Source organism: Pagrus major, chromosome 7 (genome assembly GCF_040436345.1).
Source record: "Pagrus major chromosome 7, Pma_NU_1.0".
Taxonomy (NCBI): Eukaryota; Metazoa; Chordata; class Actinopteri; order Spariformes; family Sparidae; genus Pagrus; species Pagrus major.
In genome coordinates this window covers 26354115-26382048 of record NC_133221.1, presented here as the reverse complement: position 1 = coordinate 26382048, position 27934 = coordinate 26354115, and the positions used below count along the sequence as shown (strand labels likewise).

At 40.3% G+C, this 27934-nt stretch overlaps 1 protein-coding gene across 1 annotated transcript in view; it reads right to left on the bottom strand.

Annotated features, from left to right (window-relative positions):
- The window catches only part of prex1 (phosphatidylinositol-3,4,5-trisphosphate-dependent Rac exchange factor 1), an 83762-nt gene that overhangs the window by 53718 nt on the left and 2110 nt on the right, over positions 1-27934 (bottom strand). Inside the window, exons 2-4 of the mRNA XM_073469395.1 lie at positions 9848-9913; positions 9495-9617; positions 3151-3255 (exon numbers count right to left, since the gene is read on the bottom strand). Coding sequence (XP_073325496.1) covers positions 3151-3255; positions 9495-9617; positions 9848-9913 — 294 coding nt within the window. The remainder of the gene's footprint in view (positions 1-3150; positions 3256-9494; positions 9618-9847; positions 9914-27934) is intronic.

The following is a 27934-nucleotide window of genomic DNA, read 5'->3' as shown; positions in this document are numbered from 1 at the left end:
TTCATCATTAATTGCACACTACACACAAAACGTGAGGTAAGAAAATGTGCTGGTGGACTCAGCTTTGTCTGTACAATGTGCTGACTTCTTCTTTAGCTTTACTTCCTGTTAGCAGAGAAGTTTCCATGGTTAGCAAATCTCCATGACACTAAGACAGTTACCAGTGGAATAAGTTAAAAAAGCAATTAATTTAGTTTTTTTCCCCCCAATAATTTTTTAACCGGCCTTGTTTTTCCAAAGTTCATCTTGGTTATGTTACAGAGTAGAAGAGTCGATTAAACTATTCCAGCTGTATAAAACTTTTTAGAACATTAATTATCTTAGATAGCACCTGTCTGAAAAACAATTTTGGAACATCTGCAGCTGTTTCAATTTCTGTCTAATGCCTCTTGTGTCTTTTCAGCAATAAATAGAATTTAATTGACTATTGTTGTCATTTCCATTCAGTCACAGTCTGTTGCACCAGCAGCAGATTTGTAACAGTTCCAGGTGCAGTAGAATAAGCTATCTCTGTTTATCTGGGAGCAAAGCCTTAAGTGTAGTACATTTCCATATGTCTACTGCTTCTCTAAAGTTATTAAACCCATATGCAGATTGAGATATGCTCTTCAAACTAAAAAATACACGTGCAATCATGGAGCAAATATATTGCTGCAACTGAACTAGCATTTTTGTATTTAAAATAAGAATAGTGTGATTTTTTAACAGTAATTGTCATGCAGGCACATTTAGTTTCAGAAATGCCTGATTATTTATTTCTTAGCCTATTTCTACTTTTATTTTAGCAATTTTACCATCATAAAACAGCATACAGAACTATGACTATACCTTTTACCATTACTTTATCAATTCACTTGATTATATTGTAAGTTGACCTATATGATCTCTGAGCACATCCTTGGTTTTGGTAAATCCAAACCACGACAGTTGCAGTTGGTGAAAAGGTTTTACTGCTCACGACCACATCCTGTCACTGTAGTTTATGGTGTTTCATTATTGGCAGATCATAGAGGTTGATACAGGCATAATTTTACATACACAGTGTTCAGGACTTGCTTGTGAGTCACATTTTTATTTAGGTATTTCAATTCATATGAATATATGCAGCACTTTTGCAAGCACTTGCTATGTACACCAAAAGATTATTCTCTTTCTGCTTCTGTTACATCAAAGAAACAGCCTGGAGATTAAAACAAAAAGAGACTTCAGTGTCATTTTTAAGCTGGCTCTCATAAGTCTGTCTTTAACTATACTATATTTCTTCTACCGTGCCAATGCAAATCCTTCCAAAATATCCATGCTTTTCAACAGAGGGATCAATGAGAAACCTCTAAAGTACCCTCTCATTCCCCAGAAGATTTAGGCTTTAAGAAACTGCCCCCCAGAACCAGTTGAAAGGAGAAGTTTTCTTCAGAAGGATGGTGGGGGGCTTACAGTTACAGTTATGGTTTCTCTACGCCTTGTTTTTTGCTAGAGCGCAGACTGTCAGTATGCTATGAGCTCATGGGACGGGATGAAAGATCAAACGCAGCCATGCAGATAAACCACTTGAGTGTTCTCCAGTGGGAAAGAAGGCAGGAGATCAGTTTAGGGCATTACAATCATATGGCAATTCCTTTCAACTCGACGCAGAGCAGGAGAGGATGGTGGGGGGTCATGCAGTTTTTGGATGGAAAAATGAGAAACAAAAATGCAACTGATCATTATTGCAGAACTTTGGGATTCCACGGATTCCTGATGTATTAAATACTAATGCATTTCTCTCCCGCACACACTCATTTCTCTCCAAGTCTTCTCCGACTTCCTTTTCTTCCTTCCTCTCATCTTCTGCTTATTTGTAATCTGCAAGCCTAAAGCCAGAACTCCCTCTGCTCTTCACTCTGACCTCTTTTTGCTTTCACTTCACTTCTCTCCTCTCTTCCAATGCAATTAACACTTCATTTCTACATAGAATTTCAGAAGCCTTATTCATTGTGTGATTCAATTAGCATAAAAATAGTTTAATCCAGAAAGAAATCCACTGGAATTAAACCCTGCTGAAAAGAAGCTAATGGCAATACATATTACACTGCTGTTAATCACTGTAACAATGATTCTGACAATCACCACTTTTCTTGTGCTACGTCAACATATCTTAAATACAAAATGCTTTGTGTCTGTTTCTAAATTCAAGTGAATCATCCTTGTTTATTTTGTTCATGGTTGCTACACAAAGCTTGAGAGCTAGTCCAATACTTGAGATTAAACTGAGCAGGTCTGACAACCGCTTTAACACATAAGCAGATGTTGTGTGGTGATTTTATTTTGGAAGCATCATCGTCGCACAAGACCTAACCAATTAACCACTGCATGACTGGGCCAGAGGAAGCAAAAAGCCAAAGCACACAGCAACACTCTGATCCCACTGTTTCCAGTCCTGTGGGTCAGAATAATGCCATGGAAGCAAACCATCAGGCAGCGACAAACGCAGGGCCTCAGATCTCTCAGCCAAGCCCATAAAGGCTGCCAACAGTCCACAGCTGGCTGGCCCTGAATCTGCAGATGATTTCATTGGTCGGGCCCCCGCTCAAAGGCCCCGTCGCCATTCTAAGTTCATTGTCCAGGGCCCAAAGGTTTGGGTGTCAAAACACAGAAACAGCTGGCAGCGGAAACACTACAAGAGCAGCACAAAAGTGACCTTGATGATAGTTGCATCCTGTCCAGGCAGGAAGAACCCACTGACCTTGTTATGTTTTCTGCCCTTTATTCAAGTGTTAACCTGGAAGTAGAGGTGGTATTATGGAAGGAAAAAGGAGGAGGAGTACGAATAAATGGCAGAAAACGAAATAAATGAGAGGAGACTCATGGGAGGAAAGAAATGTAGGGCAAAGGAAGACGGTAGCAAAGAAAATAAAGTGAGAGGGTTAAGTGGACAAACAGAAGTCTGGCCACAACTAGAGGAAAGGAAAAGACTCATGCGACATAAAATAATGAAAATATAGAGATTTTTTCAACATTATTAAGAGGAGAGAAGTCAAGACTCATAGTGGGAAGAGGGAAGATGCTCATAAAAATGCAGAAGAGAGAAATATTCGATGACGTTGAGAACTGGAGAAGTAATAGGAAGAAAAGGCAAGATAAGTAAGACAGAGAGGATCTGTGGTGACTCACCAGCAGGAAGGTCCTGATGTTGGGGATCTTGTTCAGCTCCATGAGGAGTCGCAAAGCCTTCTCATGGTTACTGCAGTACTCGCCATACACTGAGAAACTCTTCCTCTGCAAAACAGAAGAGAGAAACACAGGTCAGGTTTGCAGACCAGGGACTTGATATAATATTTTACTGGCTAGTTGGCAGCCTTGAGGAATCTACCGTGACTGACAGGGGGCTGATTGACAGTTCAGAAAAGGCTCCAGTTACTACAGTTTAATGAGATTCAGTTGTACCATCACATGGAAAGTGGTGGATTACTGCACTTCCACAGCTGTCATTGCTTATCATCAAAGTAGAAGCAACATCAGCTTATGTATATATATATATATATATATATATATATACATATATATAGATATAGATATAGATATAGATATAGATATAGATAGATATAGATATAGATATAGATATATAGATATATATATATATATACATATATATATATATATGGAGAGAGAGAGAGAGAGAGAGAGAGAGAGAGAGAGAGAGAGAGAGAGAGGTTATTATGGTAAAGTGTAACTGTAACTATGATTAGACAGAACTACTGAAAGAATAATGACTGTCAGAGCTTTGTGAAACATTCTGTACTTGTATTTATGAACATCATTTGACACACTTCTCTTTTTCTAAGTAATCTACATCATACTGGAAAAAAATAGCATGCCAGCATACGACACTTCCTCTTTTCCCTAGGTGATAGTATCACGCTCTGTACAAAGACAAAACCCTTGCATTAATAGAAGAGCTTTTTTTCAAGCTTCCATTTAGTTTCTTTACAATATGTAATACGACACCTGGTTAATCTACTGTAGCTTGAAATACATTATTCATACTGTAGGTGACTATGTACACACAGTATCACAGCTGTAGTTGAATTTACACCCTGGAGCTTATTGAAGGCTATTGTGTATTCATAACTATGCAACAGTAATTGGGATGTGAAACCATGTGCATAGTGGGGCCCGAGCTTGAGGTCTAGAAACTGAAACTGTCATTTGAAACAGCCTCGTAAGTGAAATCTAAAACTGCAGGTGCTCGGACACCGCTTTCAACCTCAACTGAAATGGTGCTGCCCAAAGGCTTTGCATGGAAAGCTGGCTTGGCCATAGCGCTACTAAAAGAAAGTCCATATTCAGTCATTGAGACCAATCAAGGTAATGAGCTTGATAGCATCTTAAAATAATTTTATTCAAAAAAGCCATCAAGATCGATAAAAGAATCATCTATGGCAACACCTTTGAAAATACAAATGGTTACCAAGCTAGCATCCTGTACTGGCACAGATGTGGAAGATAATAATGTGTGTGGTTTCTACTCCCACACACACAAACTTAACTTGTCACTGCTGAGTGCATGTGCGTGTGTCTGTTTTACACAGTAACCCAGCAGTGCTGACAGAGGCAGCCAAACAAAGCTAACAGCTCTTTTTATAGAACCCTGTGTCTTTGCTCTGTCCTGTTCCCTTGACCAGAGGGAGGTGAAAATCTTTTGTAGATGTTTAAAACAAGTGAGCAGCACAATGTAAATGGTGGGCAGTTTTTACCACATAAGCAGGCAGGAACCAAAACACACCCAGAGCCACGTTTGGCAGGGGATTCCAGTCCAAAGCACCACTGGGAGCAACAGCTGGGCCGGCATATGGTGTGAAAGCCCAGTTACTGTCAAATTGAGTTAATACACTACACAGGGTAGTAGAAGGGAGCAAAGCAGGGTCAAGACCTGTAAATATGCATGTACTAGTGTGGTCTATTTGTTCCTATGTCCATGTAAAGGTTAATCACGTTAACATGTTCTTAATGTTGGTGTTTCTGAACGTTTCTCCTCTTTTACTCTACTCATTTACAGAGTAATGGGGCTTTACCTCTCACATAGGTCTTGTAATATATTGATATCATATCATTATCATGATAGTTATTATGCTGTCTTAGATTTTGGATATCATGATATTGTGATATGGCATAGTGTTGTTTTTTCGTTTTAATGGCTGCATTACAGTAAAGTGATGCAATTTTCTGAACTTAACAGACTCTTCTACTTGTTCTAATACTTGCCTTTACCCACTTAGTCAATTTATCCACATTACTGATGATTGTCAAAAATCTCATTGTGTTAATATTTTGAAGACCAATCTTCATTCAAACAATATTTCTGCAATATCAATATCAAGGTATTTGTTCTAAAGTATTGTGATATCTGATTTTGTAGCACATTCCTAGCATAAAGCACAGACTTCCTCCTTTATTTCAATGAGACTACTTGTTTGCTCAGCAGTCCTAAAGCTCTCTAGCAGAAGTAAATTCAAGGTACTGTGACAATAAAGTTGATTCTGCCTCTGTTTTGTCCACAGCACAACGTAACATCATCCAACAACAAACTATGTTGATACCAAATATCAAATATGTGCATACCTTGTAATATGTAGCACATAAAAAACCCATTAGAAAACACAATGGTATGCTTTATAAATCCGTTGTCAGTAATGTAAATTGCACACATTGTGTGGGGTTAAAATGTGGAGAAACTACAGTATGGTCCTTTAAAGTCTTAATCTGGGCACACTAAGCTAATGAGATAGCTATTCATGAAACCAGTAATCAGAATTGCCACACTGTAGAAATCCAGCAGTAACCAAGATGACATGTTTCCATGCATCAGTATCCCAGATAGTACCAGAGTATCCCAAACTACTTGTGGAGGTTTCATATTCCTGAACTAAGCTGTTCCATTCAATATTATAAAGAGCATTGAAGAAAAAACATCTGATGGGCAAACTCACAAACAGCCTGAATATTAAGGGGGTGTTTAGGGACACGGAAATGTAGCCACAGTATATCAGTTTACACTTACATTCTCCTGGATATGGTGGCACTTCAGTAGCTGAACCTAAAGACAGCATGCCTTTCTGCTGCTATGTTTACAACCAAAGCCCACTCAAAGGTATTTCCTTTTCTCAGGTGACAACAACTACACTGTCAATTCAAGCACACTTAAATATCTTACCATAGCCAGCACATGAAGGAGAGTCAGTTTAAAACATCAGGACTACTCTGAAAGACTCAAAGACATCAGTTGACTCCAGAATAGCTCAAAGACTTGGGTTGTCCCTTTGATAAACATTTGAATTCTTCATCATTGGAATGTTATTCCGGAGGCTAGATGAGGGGGTAGTTAGTATCACACACGCGAGAAATCACATAGACTCAAAGCATAATGGGTGTAGTTCAGAAAGTGCATAATGACATGACTGTTGCTTCTTGCACAGTGCTCACATATACACACCCAGAAATAAAGCAAATATTGATGTCTCTGATTTCTCCTCTTACATGAGTCACTTTTTCACCTTTGCAGAGTTTGAATAATCTCAAGCATGCCGCGATGTGGAAACGAGGGCTTAAACATGTTTGTGTGTTTGTGTGTGTGTTTGGTCAGAGGAAACAGACCAATTCCAGATTTTGCCTCAAGTTAATATTATTTGGTTAAAACTGCAAAATGTCTTATATTCATTAAAAGTCGTGAAGAAGCATCTGTATGCTGCTTAGGAAGGGTTACAACTACAACTGTGGTTATTTTAACTCAAAGTCAAAGACTGGTGCACCCTTTTTTTTTTTTTCTTTTAAATCTTGGCAACATCTGACTTTGAATAGCAATGAATCTTCCCATTTTTCTTCCCTAACTGTGAGTGGCAGACAGTCTTGCGAAACAATGCAGGAGGTTAATCAAATCCCAGTCATGGTGTTGACCTCTGGTCGAGGTCAAGGGCTACGGCTGGAGGGCACCAGACAGGGCCAACCGAATGGCTGAGAGTTGTCAGTGTTGAAGGAGACAAAGGTCGTGGGCTGGAGAGGGAATTGTAATGAATACGCAGGGTAACACTTTACTTTCAGTCCTTTTAGCAAGCAGTTTGCAAACAATTAATACAATGTTTGTAGCACACTATGATGGTAATGTCACGCAACAGAAATGTCTGTCTTGATATTGTGTCTACTTAATGTTTTAGGTTTAAACATACATAATGTTGAAAAGATTTTTAAAACTTACTGGCAAATGATTGTGATTGCAATGATTTAATCATTTAAAGGAATACACATTTTGGAAAATGCGAGTTGGACGGAAAAATTGATGAGCCCTCTCATGTCTATACAGTAAATATGTACTTGGAGCTAGCAGCCTGTTAGCTTAACTTAGCATAAAGACTGGGAGCAGGACTCTGTCCAAGAGTAAAAAAATCTGCCTGTCACAAAGTTATATTAGCCTTATATTAACATGCTATGTCTTTTTTTCCTTAATGGGTGGTTTTATGAGGGGTTATGTGTTGGTTAACTTTCTGTACGGGGCACACACACTTTCTGGAAACCTGTTGTCTCTGTGAGGCAGCTAGACAACCAATGGAGACTCAAGGAAGTGACTATTCCCTGCCAAGAAATCATCACACGTTATCTCTTGTAAATCCACAACAAATCTTTTTTACACTTCTGTAAATGTCAAACAATTTCTTTAATTGCATTTAGACAACAACATAGATCTTGGGCAATATTAGACTCTGGCTACACAGGCAATACTAGTTAGAATCAGTTTATTGTGGATGTTTATGGAATGTAGTGACAATAAGAAAAACACCTCCTACTTTAAGTGATTCATCAGTCAAAATGTTTTCAAATGTGAGGATGTTCTGCTTTTATCTGTTTTTATTATTGTAAATTGAAAAACTATGGGTCTGTCAGTCTGTCAAAACCTGCAAACCAGCAAAATATAAATGAAAGATTAATTGATAATGAAAGTCATCTTTAGTTGCAACCCTAAAACAATGATAAACATTCACTATGTTCACTATATTAAAGTATTTAAACTGTAAATCTTATATACTATATATAGCCTCTGTTTCATGCATATTTTTCACATGATTGTTATTAGCTGGATCACTTACTGAGTCCAGCTCCAGCACTATGACTCATCATCATACCTGAAATTAATATCCAATACTGATTTGAGTCACAAAGGTTTCTTTCCTGTCACACAGACTTTGAAGTAAACTGAAATAAAAAAGGGACAAGGCTTTTCCTTCAATCGATTCAGTTTGAAATCCAAGCACCTGCAGCTTCCCTATTACCCGTCCAGGCTGACCTCTATATCTCCCAGTCTAACCACAGAGCGATGGAGAAAAACAGGTCAGGCTGCTTTAATCAATTCTCCACCCTGACACTTGGCCTGACAGACTGAATGACCGTAAAGCCTCACACATTGGTTATGATGAGCCAATTCTACAGCCATCCACAGATGTGATTAAAATTGAATTCGTACCACAAGGTAGTGGATATATTATTATTGAGGGGTGGTGTGGTTCATTAAATGGTAGGCAGGTTAGATTTTTAGATATATAGACGTTTCTCAGGGGCCAAACCTGCTCTGGAGGCAGAAATGACGTCAGTGGTTGAGTCTAATCTTAGGAGAGCCAAAGATCCACAGAATCTTGGTTCTATTATTAGATTGAATTTGAGTGAAAAAGCAAGGGGCGGAAATGTGTGGGTTTATTGGTTCTCCAACAATGAGATTTTTCTTTTCTGTCTAAAATTTGAATCTAATGGTGTCCTGCAACCCTGACCTATAGGCTGATGGAGCAAACTGATGGTGGAATACCTAGCTGAGGTGTTGTGTGCCTCAGTGAAAGTGAATTGAAGATAGTTTATCAGAGAGAGACAAACAGAGCGAGAGAGAAGGAGCTGGAGATTGAGTGCTACCAGCAGAAGCATTGTCCCCTCACTGAGTGACACACCATCTCTTCCTCCCCGGACACAGACCCTTCTTTGTTTGTTCCCTGGGGCCAAACAAGTTCAAACAGAGGGGACGGGAGCGGAGGGGGTGGTGGGCCGCAGAGCAGAGAGGAATCTTTGGATGGAGGGATTGAGGGGCAAAAAGAAGGAGATGGCAGAGACAGTGACTTGCACAGACTGATGAAGAGAGATGGAGGGAAGAGAGACTCTTTTTGCTTGACAGGATGCACGTCTGTTTGGGAAAAGAGGAAAGGCAAAGGGCTAGAGGTAGTCTGTGAGTGAGGGGGGGGAGTCCATGAGATGGGAGTGTTTCATGTAGGAAAGAGAGAATTAAAGGGGGTATTTTAACAGCAGGCTTTGCACGCTTTCCCTGCATCTGTGGTTACGGGTCGCCCATGAAAAGAGTTTGTGTATGTACTTTTGCATGGAAGAGGAATTCGTGAATGCATGTTCTCCCACATGCGTGTCCATGTGCTTGTATATGCGTGTGACTCTCTGCTGTTTTATGAGTGTTTCTGTGTGTGTCATGCACTTACAAACTGCAGGAACACGTGCCCCAGTGCATGCTGAGGGTGAGGTTCGGGCTGCAGACTGGCCTCCACTGCAGACAACACTTCTTTGTGCAACTCCAGGATGTCCTCAATATTTGAAAACAGAATCTATAAACAGGGCGATGATGTAAAGGGAGGGGATACAGAGGAAGGAAGAGATAAAGAGGCAGGGTGGAAGGAAGAGAGAGAAAAGAGCAAGGAAGTGCCCAACAGATGGACAGAGATGTGGGGAAAGAAGGCAAATACATGAATAAATATTTTATATAAGCAATCATAATTAAAAAAAACAAAAATCATTTGAGATATTCTGATTTGTATGCTTTGTCTCTTTGTCATACCTTGACATGTTCAGGTGAGAGACACTGTTGGTCATCTGCAGTTTGTCTGATTCTGTGCAAAAATGCCTGAAAAGAAAACAGAAGCAGTTTTAAAAAATAGGTATTTAGAGAAAAAGAGAGGAAATTAATCACCAACTTCTTTGACAATTGATTAATTGTCAGTCATTTTTCAAACAAAAATGTCAAACATTTGTTTCAGCTTCTTAAATATAAGGATTTGCTGCTTTTCTTAGTTATTTATGACAGAAAATTAAGAGTCATTTGGACTTGTGATTGGACAAAACAAGACATTTAATGATGGCTCTAGGTAATGTGACAAGCATTTTTTTTAAATAATTTTTGGACATTTTATAGACTAAATGATCAATCAATAAATTGAGAAAGTAATCAGCACTTTAATCAATAAATTAAAATAAACGTTAGTTGGAGCCCTAATTTCTAGTACATATGAGAGTATAAACATATTGAGTTCTGAATGTCCCAAGAGCGTCTGACTTGCTATTAAACAACATAACAGGACAGGTTTTTGAAATCCTGAACATTCTCATGTGCACAAGTGTGGTCTGCACAAGGAAGTCCAGGTTCCATCTACTGATTATTTGGAAATGAGTACGCATGTGCTTTTTGCTTTGAGGAAACAGCCACATACAGTACGTAGAGATTCTGTCATAGCACTATACACATGAGCATAAAACCATAAGCCCTTGCGTAACAGACAGTCACATGTATGCTCACATACTTGACAGAAAATTGCCTTTCATGGTGCTGGACACAGATGTGTCACAGTTGTTTCAGATCCCTTCAGTACCACAGAACTTTCCCACTATACAGCATGTTTTTCTCACTGTCTTGTGACACTTGAGGCTCACTGTATGGATCTTCTGTAGTGGAAGCTAATGCACCTGAGCATTCAGCTGGAAGACATCAGCAAAAATAGCTGCTTCATTGTTGCACCGTCTACACACACAACTTCACCGAAGACGACCATAATAGGCTCATGTCAAGTAGAGCTTTGCTTGTGTGTGCACTTTTGTTTGTGTATCTGTGTGTGTGTTTTTGTCTGTATGTGTGTGCGTGTGTACATGCCTGCCAATCAAAATGACTTAGAAAAAAGAAGAATGGTGAAGAGAGGGGAAGTGAATCTGCAAACAGTTTCTTTTATTCTCTCTTCCCCAATTCTCTGTCTATCAGCCTGTGTCTGACAGGCTTTACCTGCATCAGTCAGTCAGACTGACTGTCTACTTCATCTCCAGATGCCAATACTGTCTGAAAAGAAAGGGATAGAGGAGATATGAATCCCCAAACCGCTAAATAAAACTCTACTCCTGTAGCCTCCTACATCTGGCAGTTTCCTGTTGTTGTGTCTGCCTGCTTTTCAGCGCCTCGAGACTGAAAACTGATAGCGTGCCACGTGAATGAAGGGTGTTACAAAGGAAAAAAACACTGGGTTCAGTGATGAATGTACAATGGTTCAGAAAGTCTGAAAGTATTACTTGAGAATACTGCTCTTTGAGCTGATTCACACCTGCCACTTAAAAGTGACAGAGATGATACAAGCAGCTCAATGATCAAAATGTGTAATGTCTGGGCACTGAAGTTAGAGGGCCAGTGCTATTTGTGGTGTCAAGTAGTTTTGGTTTTGATCTGTGTTACAGATTTTCTGCCGAAGTAGTAAATACAATTCAATTCAATTTTTGGCGGTCACAACATTGGAAAGAAGCACTGCTGTCTCATTTTGTCATTTTCAAAGTCCTCAGTATCATTTAAAAATGGTCGATATCCAATACAATATCTGAATATTAGTTCCAAGGAATATGTTTTTTTAAGCCTTTGAGTTTACGAATATAACCAAGAATTTGATGCCAACTATAAGTACTTAACAATTTTTCTTTTCTGGATGCTTTTTAATTCCAAATTTTTATTTTTTTCTTTAATTTTTTTCTTTTACATAAAAGATTGTGGTTTGATATCAAATCCAAAAACATTTAATTGAAAAAAAAACAAAAAAACAAAATGTTCGCAAAGCTAGATACCATTAGATCTACAACCCTGATGGGGCGAGGTTCACCACTTTGTAAAACACATGATTGGATAAAGGATATTACTACTCGAGAACACTTTGTAAAACTGTTGTCGGTAAGCACAGTTTGTTTGTTAATGATTGCATTCTGTTTTTATTCATGTTTTTTTCAGCATCCCAATTTTTCAGAGGGTTCTAAGTAAGAACATTTTTTATTGTCATTTGAGGGAAACAACCTTTTAGTGAAAACCCTTGTATGCCCCTATACATTCACACATAATGTCAGCCTACTACATGTATTACTTACAGTAAGTCGCTTGCCTATAATGAAAGACTGACATTTGTAATCACACATTTGCTCTAAAGATAGAACCCAGCCAACCAGGCAGTCAGGCAGCAATCATATCATTTCCTCTGAGGCCGAACACTTTGGGAAGACTGTCTTCAGTTCTTCTCCCCTTTACTAGCTTTTGCGTAGGTTGTACCAAAATAGAAAGCAAAGGTCCTTAGCAGTGAGCTGCGACCTCGCTAATTAAGACCAGTATTAAAGGGAAGCAGTGGTGGCTGTTTGTTGACTGGTTTTGGGAGGGAGCTGATTGTGCTTGAGGCGTACACTAATTAAATCTCCCATATGGCAACTTGTACCGTGTCCACACTGCAGGAGTCACTCATGTGAGAGATTGCTCCCTGGCAGAGAAGACAAGACGAGGCAGGAAACAAGGCTTTTCCTCAGTTGCTTTCAGATGGTGGAGAGCAGGGTGAGGGCGTGGTGGGTGCAGGACAGAGCAAAGGGTGCGAAAGGAAGAAAACCAAAAAAGGGAAAAGGACAATGGTGGAACAGAGGGTGAGATAAAAACAGAGCATCCAGACTTTGGAGTCATTCCTTATTGACTCTTTAGACAGCTACCATCCAGACAGGATTCACTCCTTCAACAAAATGTGCCACACAGATGTGGTGACGGGGGGATCAGCAGGGAGGATGGATGGAAGGAGCAACAAAGAGATCCTTTCAGTCCAGGTCCTCACCCCAACACAGCCATTCTCACCCAGGGTTGTGTTGGCTGTCTTCTTTGTTCCATCACAAAGCACAGGTTTATTTGGAGAGAGAATTGGACGCATTCACTGTCCACCATCGTAACTGGAACACTGGCTTGAGTAGAGTCAGAGTAGACAACAGAACAGAGCATAAACTGGGCATGCACCAAGCATGTCTGAGTTTATTCAAACTCTGGATTGATACTGTCTGGACTGTAATATTCTGAGAGCGTGATCTGAATCAACAACAGGAAATGGCCCCAAAGAAAGTATTATGGGTATAATTGGAAGGATGTTGACATCTGATGGACAGCAATTCGTTGTGCTTGGAAAGCCAAGCATCATAATTGGGAGAGCTGCCGTCGAGACTGATTTTCATATTCAGCTATTTCTTGAGCCCTCAACAGTAATGATCAACAGTCGAAGTAACTTCCTGCCAAAAGAAAATTAAAGTCAGTCATACTTAGCAGAAGTTACAGAGACTGGAATTAGATTTGTTTAGACTTCCTCCTAGAGCTGCAAACAATTAATCAATTAGCTTTCAACTATTAAATTAATTGCAAACCAATTTGATAAATAATCAGTTTCAGTAATGTTTTGACAAAAAAAGTCTTTCTTTGATTCCAGCTTCTTAAATGCGAATATTTTCTGATTTCTTTACTCCTCTGACAGTAAACTGAATATCTTTGGGTTGTGGACTGATCGATTAATCAAGAAAATAAACTACAGATTAAACAATAAAAATATCACAGAGTTGCAGCCCTACTTCCTCCACATCCAAAATCTGTAACGTTCACGATGCGTGTTACGTTCATGCGCGTTTGATAAATATGTCCAGATTGGCTTTTGAATTTTAACTGTGCGAACAAAATGCAAAATTAAAACTGAGTCAAAATTCCCCACTCTGGATTGGACGACACAAAAGAAGCAGATGTGACTGTACCCTCAGATAACCCTCAGCATATTACAAGTCATGCATCATTTGCATGGAAAGGACAATACCTCAGAGCATTTCACAAACACACACACACACACACACACACACACACACACACACACACACACACAGTGACATTAAGATACGAGATGAATATTGAAAGAGCCATCCTTTACACAGTACAGAGCTAAGCCAGTTGTTATTGGAAAAAAATCAATCATGAAAAACAAACACAGTCATCTTGACAAACATTGTAACTCTACTCTACCCACTGGACGCAGTTGTTGCTCTCATTACTTCTTAATCAACATGCTGAGTGGCAGCAGGATGCGGCTGACGGTCCTTGTTTACTTTCATATCTCCATCTCAGGTGACCTTTCTGCTCCTTTTCTGACATCAACACATCGTCATCAGTGAGCCGAGGGTGTGTAATCACATAAAGTGGAGGATCGGACATTTACATGAATGATGAATAACAATAACTGTCTACGTTGGTTAATATGGGCAGATTTCTCCATCCGTTATTGTCTGCGCTCTGATTCTGGTACATGTCAGCTATTGACACACATTGGCTGTGAATTTGATGGAAACAAACTAGGAGATGATTATGTTTTGAAGGCCCACTGCCTAAAGCAAATTGTGATCCTTAAAAATATCTATCAGAGATCTCTTTAGTTAAAACACAGCAATGTTTATACACTCGGGCCTTTCCTGCATAGATTGCCCCAAGCAGCTCACAGCAGATTGTGTGTATAAAGATGCCTAGTTACTCTCCAATACCTAAAAATAGTGATGACATCAATCAATGTGTTAATAATAGTCGGTCAGATGGGGCACAAATTCATATTTTTGATATCTTTGGACTCATAATAATGAGTCAGAGTGGCTGCATGGAGGGGGCTCAGCTGCTGCCCGGAGCACAACAGAGATATTGCACATGATGGTCTCTTGCCACAGGGGTGATAGATGGCTGTAGATGGGGAAACTGCTCATGATGCAATCCCACAGGAGACTAGAAGCAAAACCATGAAGCTTCTTGACAGACCACAAAGTAGCTGCCAAATACAACACTAATGCAGACTTATACCACTGATATTTCAGTATGGTAAAGCCGGGAAAGTCCACCACAAAGGAAATACTCTAAAGTCACACTTAACACTCAAATTTACATTCTCGAAAAAGGCCTACTGAACCGATGTGAGGAAGAAATCTGACAAACTGTTATAATTAGTTTGTATTTATTGTAGCTATTCATAATTTTTACATTATTCCCGTGGCTTCCCTTTTTCTCAGATATAAAACTTGAAAGTCTTAACATTATGTGAAGCATAATCTTGAGCATTTTCACATTCTCAACTGTGTATTGTCATCATTACTTGATTTCTGGCAGCCTGGCCTTGAATAGTCTGCGCTGCAACTATGCAAGCACTGAAAGCACTTTAAGGATTTCTGCAAGTTCATTCTAGTGCCTAATAATAGCTTTAAATAATTTCCTCCTTATCCTCAAAAGCCTGTACATAAACCCATTCATAAAACTACCTGAAGTAGCACACTCCTGACAGCACTAAGCATGAATTAGCAAAATGTCACACGTTCTTTAAGCTTACCGTCTTGGACTCTTCTTGTCAAGTGCAGGGACCTGACCATGTGTTACTTTTACTTTAAAGGTCTAGACTGAAACTAAAAAATGTTTAAACTAATTATTTACTACAGAATCCAAACAGATAAAAGGCCCTGGCCTTAAGCATTCAGCTGGAAATTCTTATACCAAGGAAAAAAATGGTGAGGCATTTAATAAGGCGGACTGATCTAATTTAAACCGTAAAGGGCAATCCTACATGACCCCAAGTTCCCAAACAAGGCTGTGTGCTTTGTATAGCACACTACCTTTTTGTTAGCATTTTCACAACCCCACACCCCTTCCCCTGCCTTTATTTACAAATTGTTGTACAAGGGTGTTTTCACACTTGAACCAACAAGAGCTTTTTTCAGGACCCGGGCTGTTTAACACTAGAGTCCGGTAAATTTGCTTCAGTGTGAAACCTCTTGTTGAAGTCAGGTATAACTCAGAAAAGCGCTCGCAGGTCCACAACAAATGTGAAAGCCAGCCGTTCTACGGCTGATGACTGACACCATTTTACCACTGCGGTATGAATGGTGTGGTCTGGCCAAAGTCTGCGCTTACAGGAGCCTTGTGACAAACAAACAAAATGTACCTCGTTTAAAGAAGCTGTACAAGGTGCATTTTGACGAGACAACTGATCCCACTTTCATGCAAAAAGCATTGATGCGCAAAGTACCAGTGTGATATAGTAAAAAGGCTGTGTTACAAAACTAGCACTTTGGTTACATAGGGCTAAATTCTAAAATGTAAGGCTGTACAATGAAATGTAAACCTTTATGCTACTGACAAAACAAAAAAAATATATAAATGGATGAATAAATCCTAAGTCAAAATTGTATCTGCATCTTAGTTATTTGCAGATGTACGCACAGTTTTGTCATGAATGCATGTTGCACAATGTATCTACTGCGACATCACGCTCCCTCCCAGATGTCTGAAACTAGCCAGGATCTGTACTCAAGTGGACGGAGTGTGAAACTTAGCCCTTACATCAGCTTGCATAAAATCTGATGATGTGCAACTTGCAGAAGTAGCACGTGAGAAGGTTGAAGTGAGGTTGGGGGATCCCAACATGCTTACTCACTGCCTTCTTTATTGCAACAATTTATGTGCAAGAAAAGCTGAAGACAAGTTAAAAAAACCCAAACTGCAACAGGAGAAGTATGCACGCATGCCTCTGTCAGTGTGCTTGTGTGTATGGCATGCAAACAGGAAGTGAAAAAAGAGCAATCACACTGAGCAAAAGCCAACACTTTTATAGACATCCGAATCATTGACCAGAATGCTTTTTTTCTTTTCAAGCAGATAGGCAGTGGTTCAACTCAGTAGGGGAAGGAAAACAAACAGTGTGCAGAATGAAGCAGTGCCTCTCGACACAAAAGCAGCAGATGTCAACTTTGGACAGGAAGTGTGGCTTTTGTGCAAAGGAAGTACATGACATGTTTGACTGGCCGCTAACTCAACTGTGTTCTAAGTAAAGTCTGACAGTTTTGTGCTGGCATGCAACCAAACTGTAACAAACAAATACATCACATTGTGCTCAACAGCCACACTATAATGAGACTATGGTTTAACTATGTTTTAAGACAAATGATTCCACAATAGCTAGTGGAGGATCATTTCAATGTTGCAAAGCAACTTTCTTCATTATTTACAGATTCACTTACCACCCATCATAGTACCTGGCAGCCTGAAAAAACACACCATGTCTAATCCAACATTCATCACCACCTGTCATCTCGGACAGTGGGATCACTGTTTAACACCAATAACTGGTCTTGTGTCATATGAGGCATCAGGCATCATCTCATATGACCAACAGCCAAAGGGTCAGATGTGGGTTAGGGGGGCTTGTGTTGAGGTTTATCAGAGCGAAGAGGGGCCAGACAGTAAGGTGTGAAGATACAGAGGGACCATATGTTGGTGCTGGATCAGTGTTTGCTCTACTGGACAGTAAGTAAGAGGCCTGCTGCCTTCACGTCTGGCTGGTCTCTCTCTGAACAGATCTTTCTACCTGCAGCTTAGCCAACTAAGTAACACGACCCAACAACAGCTTCACTTCTTTGGGTCAAGGTCTTCACTTCGGTCTAGAATCCATTTGCTTGGCTGGCATTGAGTTCACAAAAATACAAATACCACCCAGTTCAAATCCTCATAATAGGGCTGGGCAATATGTCTTTAAAATAATATTGCTATATCCTTATAAGCTATAACTTGACTGGGCTATAAAATCAAATATCAGGATATTATTGACCAAAATATATACAAGACAATAAGATTTTTGATAAACAGTTATCATTAATGTGGATACAATGACTAAGTGAGTAAGGGCAAGTACTGGAACGAGGTAGAACAGTCTGGTAAGTTCAGAAAATCACATCACTTTACTGTAATGAAGCCATTAGAACCACTGTGTCTACACTTATTTCATATGACAATATAAAGATATGGAAAATCTAAAATGATGTACAGTATAGTCTTATATCACAAAATGATATAATATCTATATAATTCCCAGCACTACTTAACTATTACAAATACTGTTTTAAGACAAGAAATGCTACACAGTCATAGTTACAATAGTTAAAAACCAGCAGGAAATAGATACAGAGAAGTAAGAAATTGTCATAATTGTCAAACTAGGTCAAGTTGTGACATGAGTGTACAGTCAGGCACATAGTCACACTGCTGGAAGGGGATGTTGCCTCAAGGGTCCCTCAGAGTCAGGTACAGAGGATCCTTTTAATTTGAATGTCTACCTTTAGTAAAGCTTATTCATATTAAACAGGGATTAATGAGAAGATGAATGTCTGTGAGAACATGGTCACATGGCACCTTGACTGACACTTTGGAAGCTGTGGTGGGGTTGTACTGGATTGTGTTATACTGAAAGGTGGCTCTAATGTTTGGTACGGTAGACAAGGAGGATATTTCCAAAAAAATGTCCATTGCTGTGTAAGTGTCCTGAATTACAAGACAAACAGGGGATTTCCTCACATCTTAAGTCAACAAACCAGTTTGTGAACAATAATATTTGTATACCAGATTTAGAAACATTTATCTATACATTGTTGATTGACCTACTACACAGAGGTTTATATTATAATTGGATCTAGATATAACATTGACATACATGCCAAATAAAAATAATCATTTTGCTTATGTTCGTTAGCCTCCATTTGGTAAACATGCTCTTGTGTAAAAAAAGACAAAAACAGAATTACTGATATTTGACAATATCCTGATGGATTTTGTACTTCCCGTTGGTCATAAAAATAAATGAACACTAACATGTGATATATGGGAATTCAATGAGTTATGTGTGCATATAAAAAATATAAAACTTGATTATCCTCTTCCAGAGTAGACTTGGACTCATTCTAGCAGCTTAGCCATAATGAGACCAAAGATGGCGTTAATGAAGACTGAACTGGGCGATTTTCCTGATTGCCCATGGCTACATCAGCATTCAGTAACAATGCTGGGCCATCTCACCCAATTCAGATATCTCACAAGAGACCCCGTATATCAAGCACAAGCTCTAACACTTGTCAGGGTTTTTCCAGCAGGCCCTGAGAGCCCCTTTTCAATTCGCTGCAGTTCCCACACCTACTGAAACAACCCGTAAACAGAATCACAGATCCACAGATTCAAGACTTTTCTATGCAAGTTCTCAGGTCACCAGCCTCAAACTCTCTACCCCTCCTTGTCCAAGAGAAAACAACAACAAGCTCAAAACAATGTGTCCATTAAGGGTCTCTCTTTTTGGGGAGAGGATTGGGGTGGCCAGCCACAAACAGGGACAGGGCAGTTTTGGAGAGGGAATGGGGCCATTTTGGGGTCGACATGGCATGAAATTGAATAAATAAATGAAGAAATCCCCTCTTTGTAGCCTGAGTGCAGCGGAGCCAGAGAAAGGCCCGTGGCGTTGCCACAATGAGGGACCCCAGCAAACCTTTGCAGACTTCTTTCTCTCTGAAGCCGTAATTCACATCCCTCCCCAACCCTCCAAAATCTCCCTCAGCTCCCCATCACCCTCCAACCAGTCCTTCGCTGTCTTCCAAGAGAAACTCTTTCTGGCAGAGCCAATCACCAAAACACAAAGTCTTCTTTGAGTCTTGTCCAGATTTTTTCTCCCACTTCACCCACTTCCGCTTTGAAGGACTTTAAACTTCAGGACTCTTTGAGCAGCTCATATAGGCGGAAACTGAACACTAAAGGGGGATGAGACAGTGTCTCACCCACAGAGACAGACAGTACTGGACCCGAAACATCCTGTTAAAGACTGCCTACTCATCAATCCCACATCAGCTCTGTTGCATTAATGGATGTATGATGAATATGTGAAACACAAATTTTCAGTAACACTTGCAGTGAAAACGCTGCCTGGAATTGGCTCAGCAAGCCTTTTCAGTCCATCCAAATTCAGCTTTCAAAAGGTTTCACTGTTACAAACATTTCAATCTTCTGAGCATGCCTTGTTTTTATTGGCCAAGTTGGCATGAAGCATGTAAAACTGAGGAGGGGCATATTCACCGTCTCATTCAGCTAGATGCTCCCACTTGCTACATGTAATTAATTTGTTTTAACAATCCTTTATGATAGTTCCTCTTTTTCAGGTTGTAAGGTCACTCATTACATATCAATAACAACAAAACACAAAGAAGCAACAAACTCTCATACGCCTCTTATGCTTATGGAAATGCAGTGTGGAAGATGTGAAGCCTTTTAGTGTCGAAGAAGACATGTCTTTTTGTTTGTTCCCTCATTTGTACACTGAATGTTAACAGCCAGCAGTTGCACATCTGCTTCGACCTGTAAATCTGTTAAAATTGTCTAATTTTACCTACATTTGACATGCTGAGATGACAAATTCTCTTCACAGGGAATACTCAGCTTTCATCTCGGCTTAATAATCACCTAATTTCATTTCTACCAGAGCTGACACTCAAAGGTTTGTCAGTGAGTCCTTTTTCTAAGTGGCTGTCCTGTTGAGGGGTGACATGTGGTGATCAGGAGATAACATCATGGACCAGATTGCAGAGGCCATCTGGACGTTTGGATGGGAGTTTCTGGTGTTGCAGACAGACGTCGATCACAGACTGGATCAGAGTGTGGTGAGTATGGTGTTGAGTGAGCCATCAGAGACGCGTGAAGCTTCCGACCGGCTTACAGAAAAAAAGATGTGGTACAGCGGATGATTTAAACTATATCCAGCTAGTGATTTCCTATTTTCCATAACACTTCCATGATGGGTGTGTACTTTGCAGTTGCATTCATATATGTGACATAACTGAGCAAAACAAAACTAAGAATGCCACACCTTGGCATTCAGCTGGGCAGACATAAACAACGTCATGGATACAAACAGAGCATGCTGGTAACAAACCAAATTAGTGTCCCACACTACACAATAATGGTCATTTGGTAAAGCAGGGGGGAAGATCACAGACAACACCCTCTGGTTCTCTAACTTAAACAGTATTTACGAACCTGATAGAGAACAGTATTTAATGGACAGCAGCTAGTTAAAGCTTTTTCTTTCAAAAAAAAAAAAAAAAAGTCTTACTCTAGCTGAAAACACTGATGCAACTGACCTACATTCTATCTCGACTTCTCATTTTGGCAGCCATTAATGCAACGAGTGCCCGTGTTAGTTTCCACTTCTGAAAGTGATGCTTCAAGGGTAACTCTGATTCACAATATACCAGCTCAGTGCAAGCAAAAGGATAATGGAAAGATAACAGTGTGAGTGTATCACTCAAATTGTCAAACTGTGTCACATGTAATCAGATGTTAAAAAGAGACAACAGTCCTGGTGAAATACCCATTTAAACAAGAGCCCATTCACTCTCATATCCATCCTGTAAGTAAGTATCATGTAAATAACAGCTGGGGGCAAATACCCCCAAAAACTGTCTGTGGTAATTCATCATGTCAATGCGTAATAACATTTCCTAAAATGTTTCCTGTCAGCAAGTGAGAACGAAATCATCACAGTAACAACTCAAGCATGTATGACTCAAGCCTTTAATCATGGCATGTCAGTTGGCAAAAACGTCATCACATTGAACAAATGCCAAAATAAAAGCCCTTTAGCAACTTACCCAAGAATTTGTCAGCAGCTGTCGTGAACAGTTACAACAACATAGTCAGCAACCTCTTTAACTCCTGGGGTTAAATAACATAAACAGAAAAAGATCTCCACTAATTCGTAAAGTGAAATTGTTGATCTTAGAGGTAATGTTTAACAAAGTGACAATCATGACAAGATTTCAACATTAGCCATCCTCATTTTCAACTCTTTAGATGTTTGTAGCAACATTCTATGTGTCTTCCCACCAGAGCCCGACCGATATTATCGGCCGATATTGGCCTATCACAGCTATAGCGCTATCGGTGTATATGTTGTCTGATATAAGGAAAAATGAAAACTTTTTGTACAGAGCATAAAAAAAAAAAGACGCTTGGGGTAAATTATATTTTCAAATTTCCCGTGAAGTTTATTGTTTTATTGCTCTGATGTTATTTTCAACATTAAAGTTTATTGTCAGACTGTAAAATATCTTGCCTCCATTATGCATCTATCGTAGTCAGTGTCTGATAACCACATTTGCGGGAATACTGCAAAAAATATGTGTTTATGTGTATGTTCTATGTATATAAGAATATCTGCCAATATATCGATGTTACTCCTTAACCTCGGCATCGGACCCAAAAATCCAGTTTTGGTCAGGCTCTACTTACCACTACTTTTACATCACCCCACCACGCGCTCAGGCTGTCACACGCTCTATTGACATTCTTACTCTGAACAAGGCATCATCAGACACACTTTTTCAGTTTTGTCACAACATGTATACCAACAGTCTTTCAGAGGAAGTGGGAATGCTTGGCTGACATTAAGAGTAGACCTGCACCTGCAGAACAAGAGAAAATACTAAAGAGACAATGAACTGGAAGAGTAGCATCATTCATAGATCAACATCTCCACCTATGCACATCTTCCATAAGTAAGATTCTCAAGTCCACTTGCTCCTGTCAGTGACTAGAAACAAATTTTATTCAGAGGAATACATTTCAAATAAGATGGCTTAGATCAATCCATATGTTTTTTTGTGAAATTGCTTCTGTAACATCTCTTCTGGGACAATAGGAGACCTACTGTATGGATGAGTGTGCTGGGTAGTGTGTGATAGTGTGTGCGTGACACTCTTTTACCCCATTGTGTTGTGTGAACAGCTTCCTGGCTGAAAAGCATACTGGTCAGGCATTTACTCTGACCGGCCCTGTTTGGCCAACATTTCAACATCTAACCCAGGTTTCATCAAACATCTTTGCCCTACTCTTGACACAAAAGCTTTTTGTAAAATTCTCCCAACATTGTTTTGTTGATCAGGGTTTCTCTATAAGGCAAATAGCCTCTGACCCTGAGAGACGCCACACATCTGGTTGTATTTGAGAAAGCAAACAAACATTGTAAGCCTGCTGCCACAGTTCGTAAACCCAATAGGAAGCTCCCAGAGGAGTTCTATGCCAAGTCTTTCCACAGGTATCCATCCATCCTATTCATTCATCCTTCAAGTGTCTTCTCAAAAACATGCTGCACCATTAGCTAGTTCACCCAGTATCCACCCTGAGAAAATACTTGTCCCAACTATGTCCAGGTCATGATCTCCAAGGGGACATTAGAGATCTCATGTTGCTGCACTTTTACAATTCAGGTCACTTACTGTATCGTGTAACAGCCTGTTGAAAAGCACCTCACAGAGTCACTTTTCACATACACAGTGGAAGTGTCTCTTATTTGGTGTTTGCTCCAGTCATAAAAATGTCAACCAAACAGTGCATCTGAAAAGTGTGTGTGGTCTGCATTCTTGACATTGCACAGTCTGATGTTTGACACAGTGAAATCAGAAACCAGATACAATATCAACGACCTCTGGTTCATGACTTCCTTACCTCCACACACCTCAGATTCCACAGCACCCACTACTGAATAGATTCACTTCTTTAACTGCATAACCACCGACAGACAACCAGTTAAAGAGAAAGATTTAATCATTAAAACACCTATTGTAACCAAAAGGATGGCAAAGTCAATATCCACAAAAGACATCCTTGTATATTGATCATTTGATACAGCTTTAGTCCTATGCAAATTCACAGCTGTAAAAATCTGCAAACATCTCTTGTGGAGGAAGAGAGGTGGGAAGGGGCGGTGTTTTTTTTTGACATCATGCCTCCAGGTCTTACAGTGGTTTAGACTTGTTAACTTGAATTCTTAAAATTCCTGCTGCAGTCTTATGCCTCAAAGAAATGGCTTATCAACACACATGACTAAAAAAAAGCACCAAGATTAAGTTGGAAACTGGCATTTACCCCCTTTTATGAAACATGCTACATTGTAATGAATTAAGTCTGGCACGGCAGCTGTACTGCAAGGTACCAGTTATCCAGAGTGAATGGATCGGAGGGTGCATGATGGGAAGTTAAAACGGTTATGTTATATGAATGTATCAAAGGCAAGTCAGTGGTTTATGCATTGCCCTCAGGTTATGGTAATGTGCAACGGAAGGGTCCGGACTGCCAAAGCTGCAACAGAATAGATACGCATATTCTGTTGCACATAGACCACAGTGAAACCTATCAGCTCCGCTGCCGTGGAGTCTGACAAGTTGTTCTGAACACAGGTAAACCGAACATTAAAATTCTCTTTTTTTGCTTCAGTCTAGTACCAGCATATCTGCCTCAACTGGATACCACCTCCAGCTTTTAAAGGATACACGATCAGACTCTCTATTTCATCTCTCAAGTTATACATCTTTTATACCACTTCCACATTGGACAAAAAAAATCTAACACCCACTAACATTCAGTGAGAAAAGGTACAATCAAAATTCATTCCCAGGTCAAATGACTGCAGTAGTCATGGTCCAGTCCAGCTATGACTGTCAGTGTTGGAAACTTGACACCTGGATGGATGCTAATTTTCGCCCCTTGTCTGGCACGATGCTATAACGCGTGTTCAAGTTCTGGATGATGCCGTGTAAATATTTTTCCACCAGTCTCCGTTCAATCAGCGCTCAATCAACCTCTGGCACCGGCCTCCATTCTGCTCCCTACTGTTCCTAACATGACACATCGTCTACTGGGAATGGGAAAGGAGTCAATCGCTTCTTTAAGTGGGTTTACCCACGTTTAAAAAACCTACATATACATGCTAATTTTGGTGTAAAATTGTACCACTAAACAGCTGAGTTTAAAGCCCAATAATAATAAAACTCTCACCAGACTCCAGCAGTCTGCCACAGTAACTGTTCTACCTGCTGTTACTTTCCCCCTTCAGTCTTGCCATATATGTGATCTGTGCCTGTGACTGTGTTGTATGACTTCAGCGGGGGGGTTGAGGTTGCAGTGAACTAAAACCACCACCATTGTGGCCAAGATGAGTTAAAATCTGAAGCTATTTATACCCTCCTAGCCCAGAGAAACTTCATACTGGTCTTTCCCACCAAGTGGGGAGGGCTGTAGAGATGGAAGAGAGGAACAAAAAACAGAAAGGAAAGAGGTAGAAACAGGCTCAAGTTTGAAGAGGAAGCTCAGAGCTGGCTTCCTGCATGTCAGTCTTCCTGGGCACCGGTCGGAAAATGTGTTTGTATGCATGTACATGTGTCTTCCTGTTTGCTCAGCAAGCCTTGTCAACAGTAACTACAGGTGGATGTATAGAAAAGTCAACAACAGCAAAGCAAGAGGTGTGAAAAAAACTGCAGCTCTACAGTGAACATGCAGTCACACACCAAAACACAATATCATATATCCACACAAACACACATCAGTATTAGACATGCGTAATGTCACTTGTGTGTGGCCTGTAGCATGGGTCACAGGGGGTAGGGTTTCCAGATGTTTCCTATTATCCTGCGGCCCCGACGAGACCTTCCTGGTCACCCAACTCTGTGTCTCTCACTTCTCAGAATCAAGAAGGAAGGTCAAAAGCTGACTAACTTAATGGCCACACGATTCCACTGTCGTCTTTGCTGGACAGGATTCACTAAGATGTGGTCAAAAGAAAAAAAAACAGCAGCTTTTAGAATGGCAAACCCCCATTTTTATGGTTTTGAAGGAAAATCCCTTACGTCTACCGGGTATGACGCCACTGACCGTATTACTGTCATAGATAGCCTACATTTTGGTAGATCATGGCGGGGAAAATCCAGTTGCCTGGATTAAAATCAACAAAGCGCTGCTCTGGAGAAAATCCCCACTAATCTATGGCACTAAGAAATGATCAATTCAGACACAAACAAGAGAATTTGTTGCAACAAAAGCTTGAGGAGGGCAGTCATCACCGTAACCTTGGAATTGAAAAGGAATCAGAGACTGCTTCTATTCTACATTGAGAAGGCAATACATTTAGAGATTTGCAATGATAGCACTGAGCAAAATGATTCCTCTAATCCCTCTTTTCACACCCCCAACCCCCTTCTCACCTCTTCTCCTCCCACCATCCCTACATGCTTCCCTACAGCACATTGGATGAGCTCGTTGGCGCTGGTAATTGCCAGGGGATGAGTGACATGCAGAATGACTGAGATACCAAAGCCGGATAACTATCTCTTTTGTGTGTCATTGCAATCATTGCGATTGAGAAGCGATGCTGCACGGGGGCTAAAGATCCAGGAGGTTGTAGAAGAGTACAAAGGGAGGTGGAAAATAAATCAGTGATAAGGGCAACAGAGAATGATGAGGGCGGTCAACAGCGAGCTGCCATTCAATCCGCTACGGTTCAATTTCTACGTGGTGGTGGGGGAAAACCCCAATGTGACTGGGGAAAACAAAACCATCAGGTGCCTACAGATAAGGAATAGGCTTAGGGGGTCTACATAAAGAAAATAAAAAGTCAAACAGCTTATGGAAATGGATTTTGGACTTAAATAGACACTAAGTCATGTCTAGATATCTCCGGTGTGGCTTCAACAGAGTTTGACAGCAGAAAATGTTTCATTGATCTAATCAGTATATCTTGTTCAGGTGTCAGTTCCATAAAATCAAAACTTCATTGTCTGCACTGATGTTCATCATACAGGACCGGATGGTGGCACTAGGAGATTAGAAAGCATTGCAACCTCAAATCATGTTTGGGTTTCAGCCAGGCTGTAGGTGAGATTCACTTTTCTTGACTGGGGAAAACACCTCTCACTGCCTAGCTCCTATTTCATATCTCTATTCCCCTCTGTACATGTATCACTCACAGAATTTGCATGAACAAACCAAACATCCTCAGTGAGCTGTCAAAGGGCATTCTGGGAAATGTAGGAGCTCTCTAACTGAACTAGACAAGGCAGGCTGAGAAAATGCAAGCACTTGATGTGAAAAGAGTCACTTATCACAACTAACAACTACTTCACAAATAGCTGCTTAGACAACAATCTGATTCTATAACCGCTCACTCACTTTTCATTCCCCATCACTGCTTGAGCCTCTTCACACTGAGAGACTACTCATCCCCAAACCCCCCACACTGAACCACTCTATATCTTTACTGAAACCATATGTTCTGCGCTCCAACAGCCAGACTTCCCTTATCAACACCACAGTGAGCTGCATGGTGACAAAGCCCTGGCTCCCACTGAGGGAAGGGGAGAAGGCTCGGCTAGACCCCGGACGGAGAGCTTGGGGGGGATTTGCAGAGGATTGGAGTTGGTGGTGGGGACTGATGTTTATTTTCTCATTCTGTTTTGAAAGTCCATGAACTCCTTAAGCAATCTAAACTAGAGACTGATCCCCAATGCACTTCCTCCATATGGTGACTTAGTGGACGTTGCATGCACAACATGTGCTTTCACATACAGGATACATTAGTATAGAGCAGCATGCATCTTATACTTAAAATCTGAATTCCTTGTTTTGAGCAGCATTTATTATCTAGGTGCATATGTGCATAGTTCAATTAGTATTTATCTTACCATGACTTCTGACAAAAATCCCACAGGCTTATCATAAGAGGGAAAATATGGACTAAATCTTGACACTCCATTAGACTGCAGCCGTGGCTGTATAAAGGGCATTCTATGCAACGACACAGGTGATAAGAGAATTTCTTTCAAGCCTGACCGTATCACTCCCCTCTGGCTACCCACCGTATGGCTTAAATCAAGACATGCCAATTGATGTGATGATGGGGAGGAGCAGGGTGGAGGGCACGAGCACTGACAGCTTTCAGATGTTCTCAGAAAAAAAAAAGCTCCCAGACTTCTCTGATAAATAATTGGGGCTTTGTCTTTATCATTATGCCGGAACTGGGTTTGGGGGGAGGTCGTCAAAGAATGGTCCCTCTGCTGCCTAGTCTGTCTTTTAACAGGAGATAAGCCTTGGCTGCCTCTTGTCTAACTGAGAAAGGAATCAGTGCCACAGAGGTTGGCTCCCAAAAAGATACTTTTTAAAACAGAAGTACTCAAAAATAGAGAG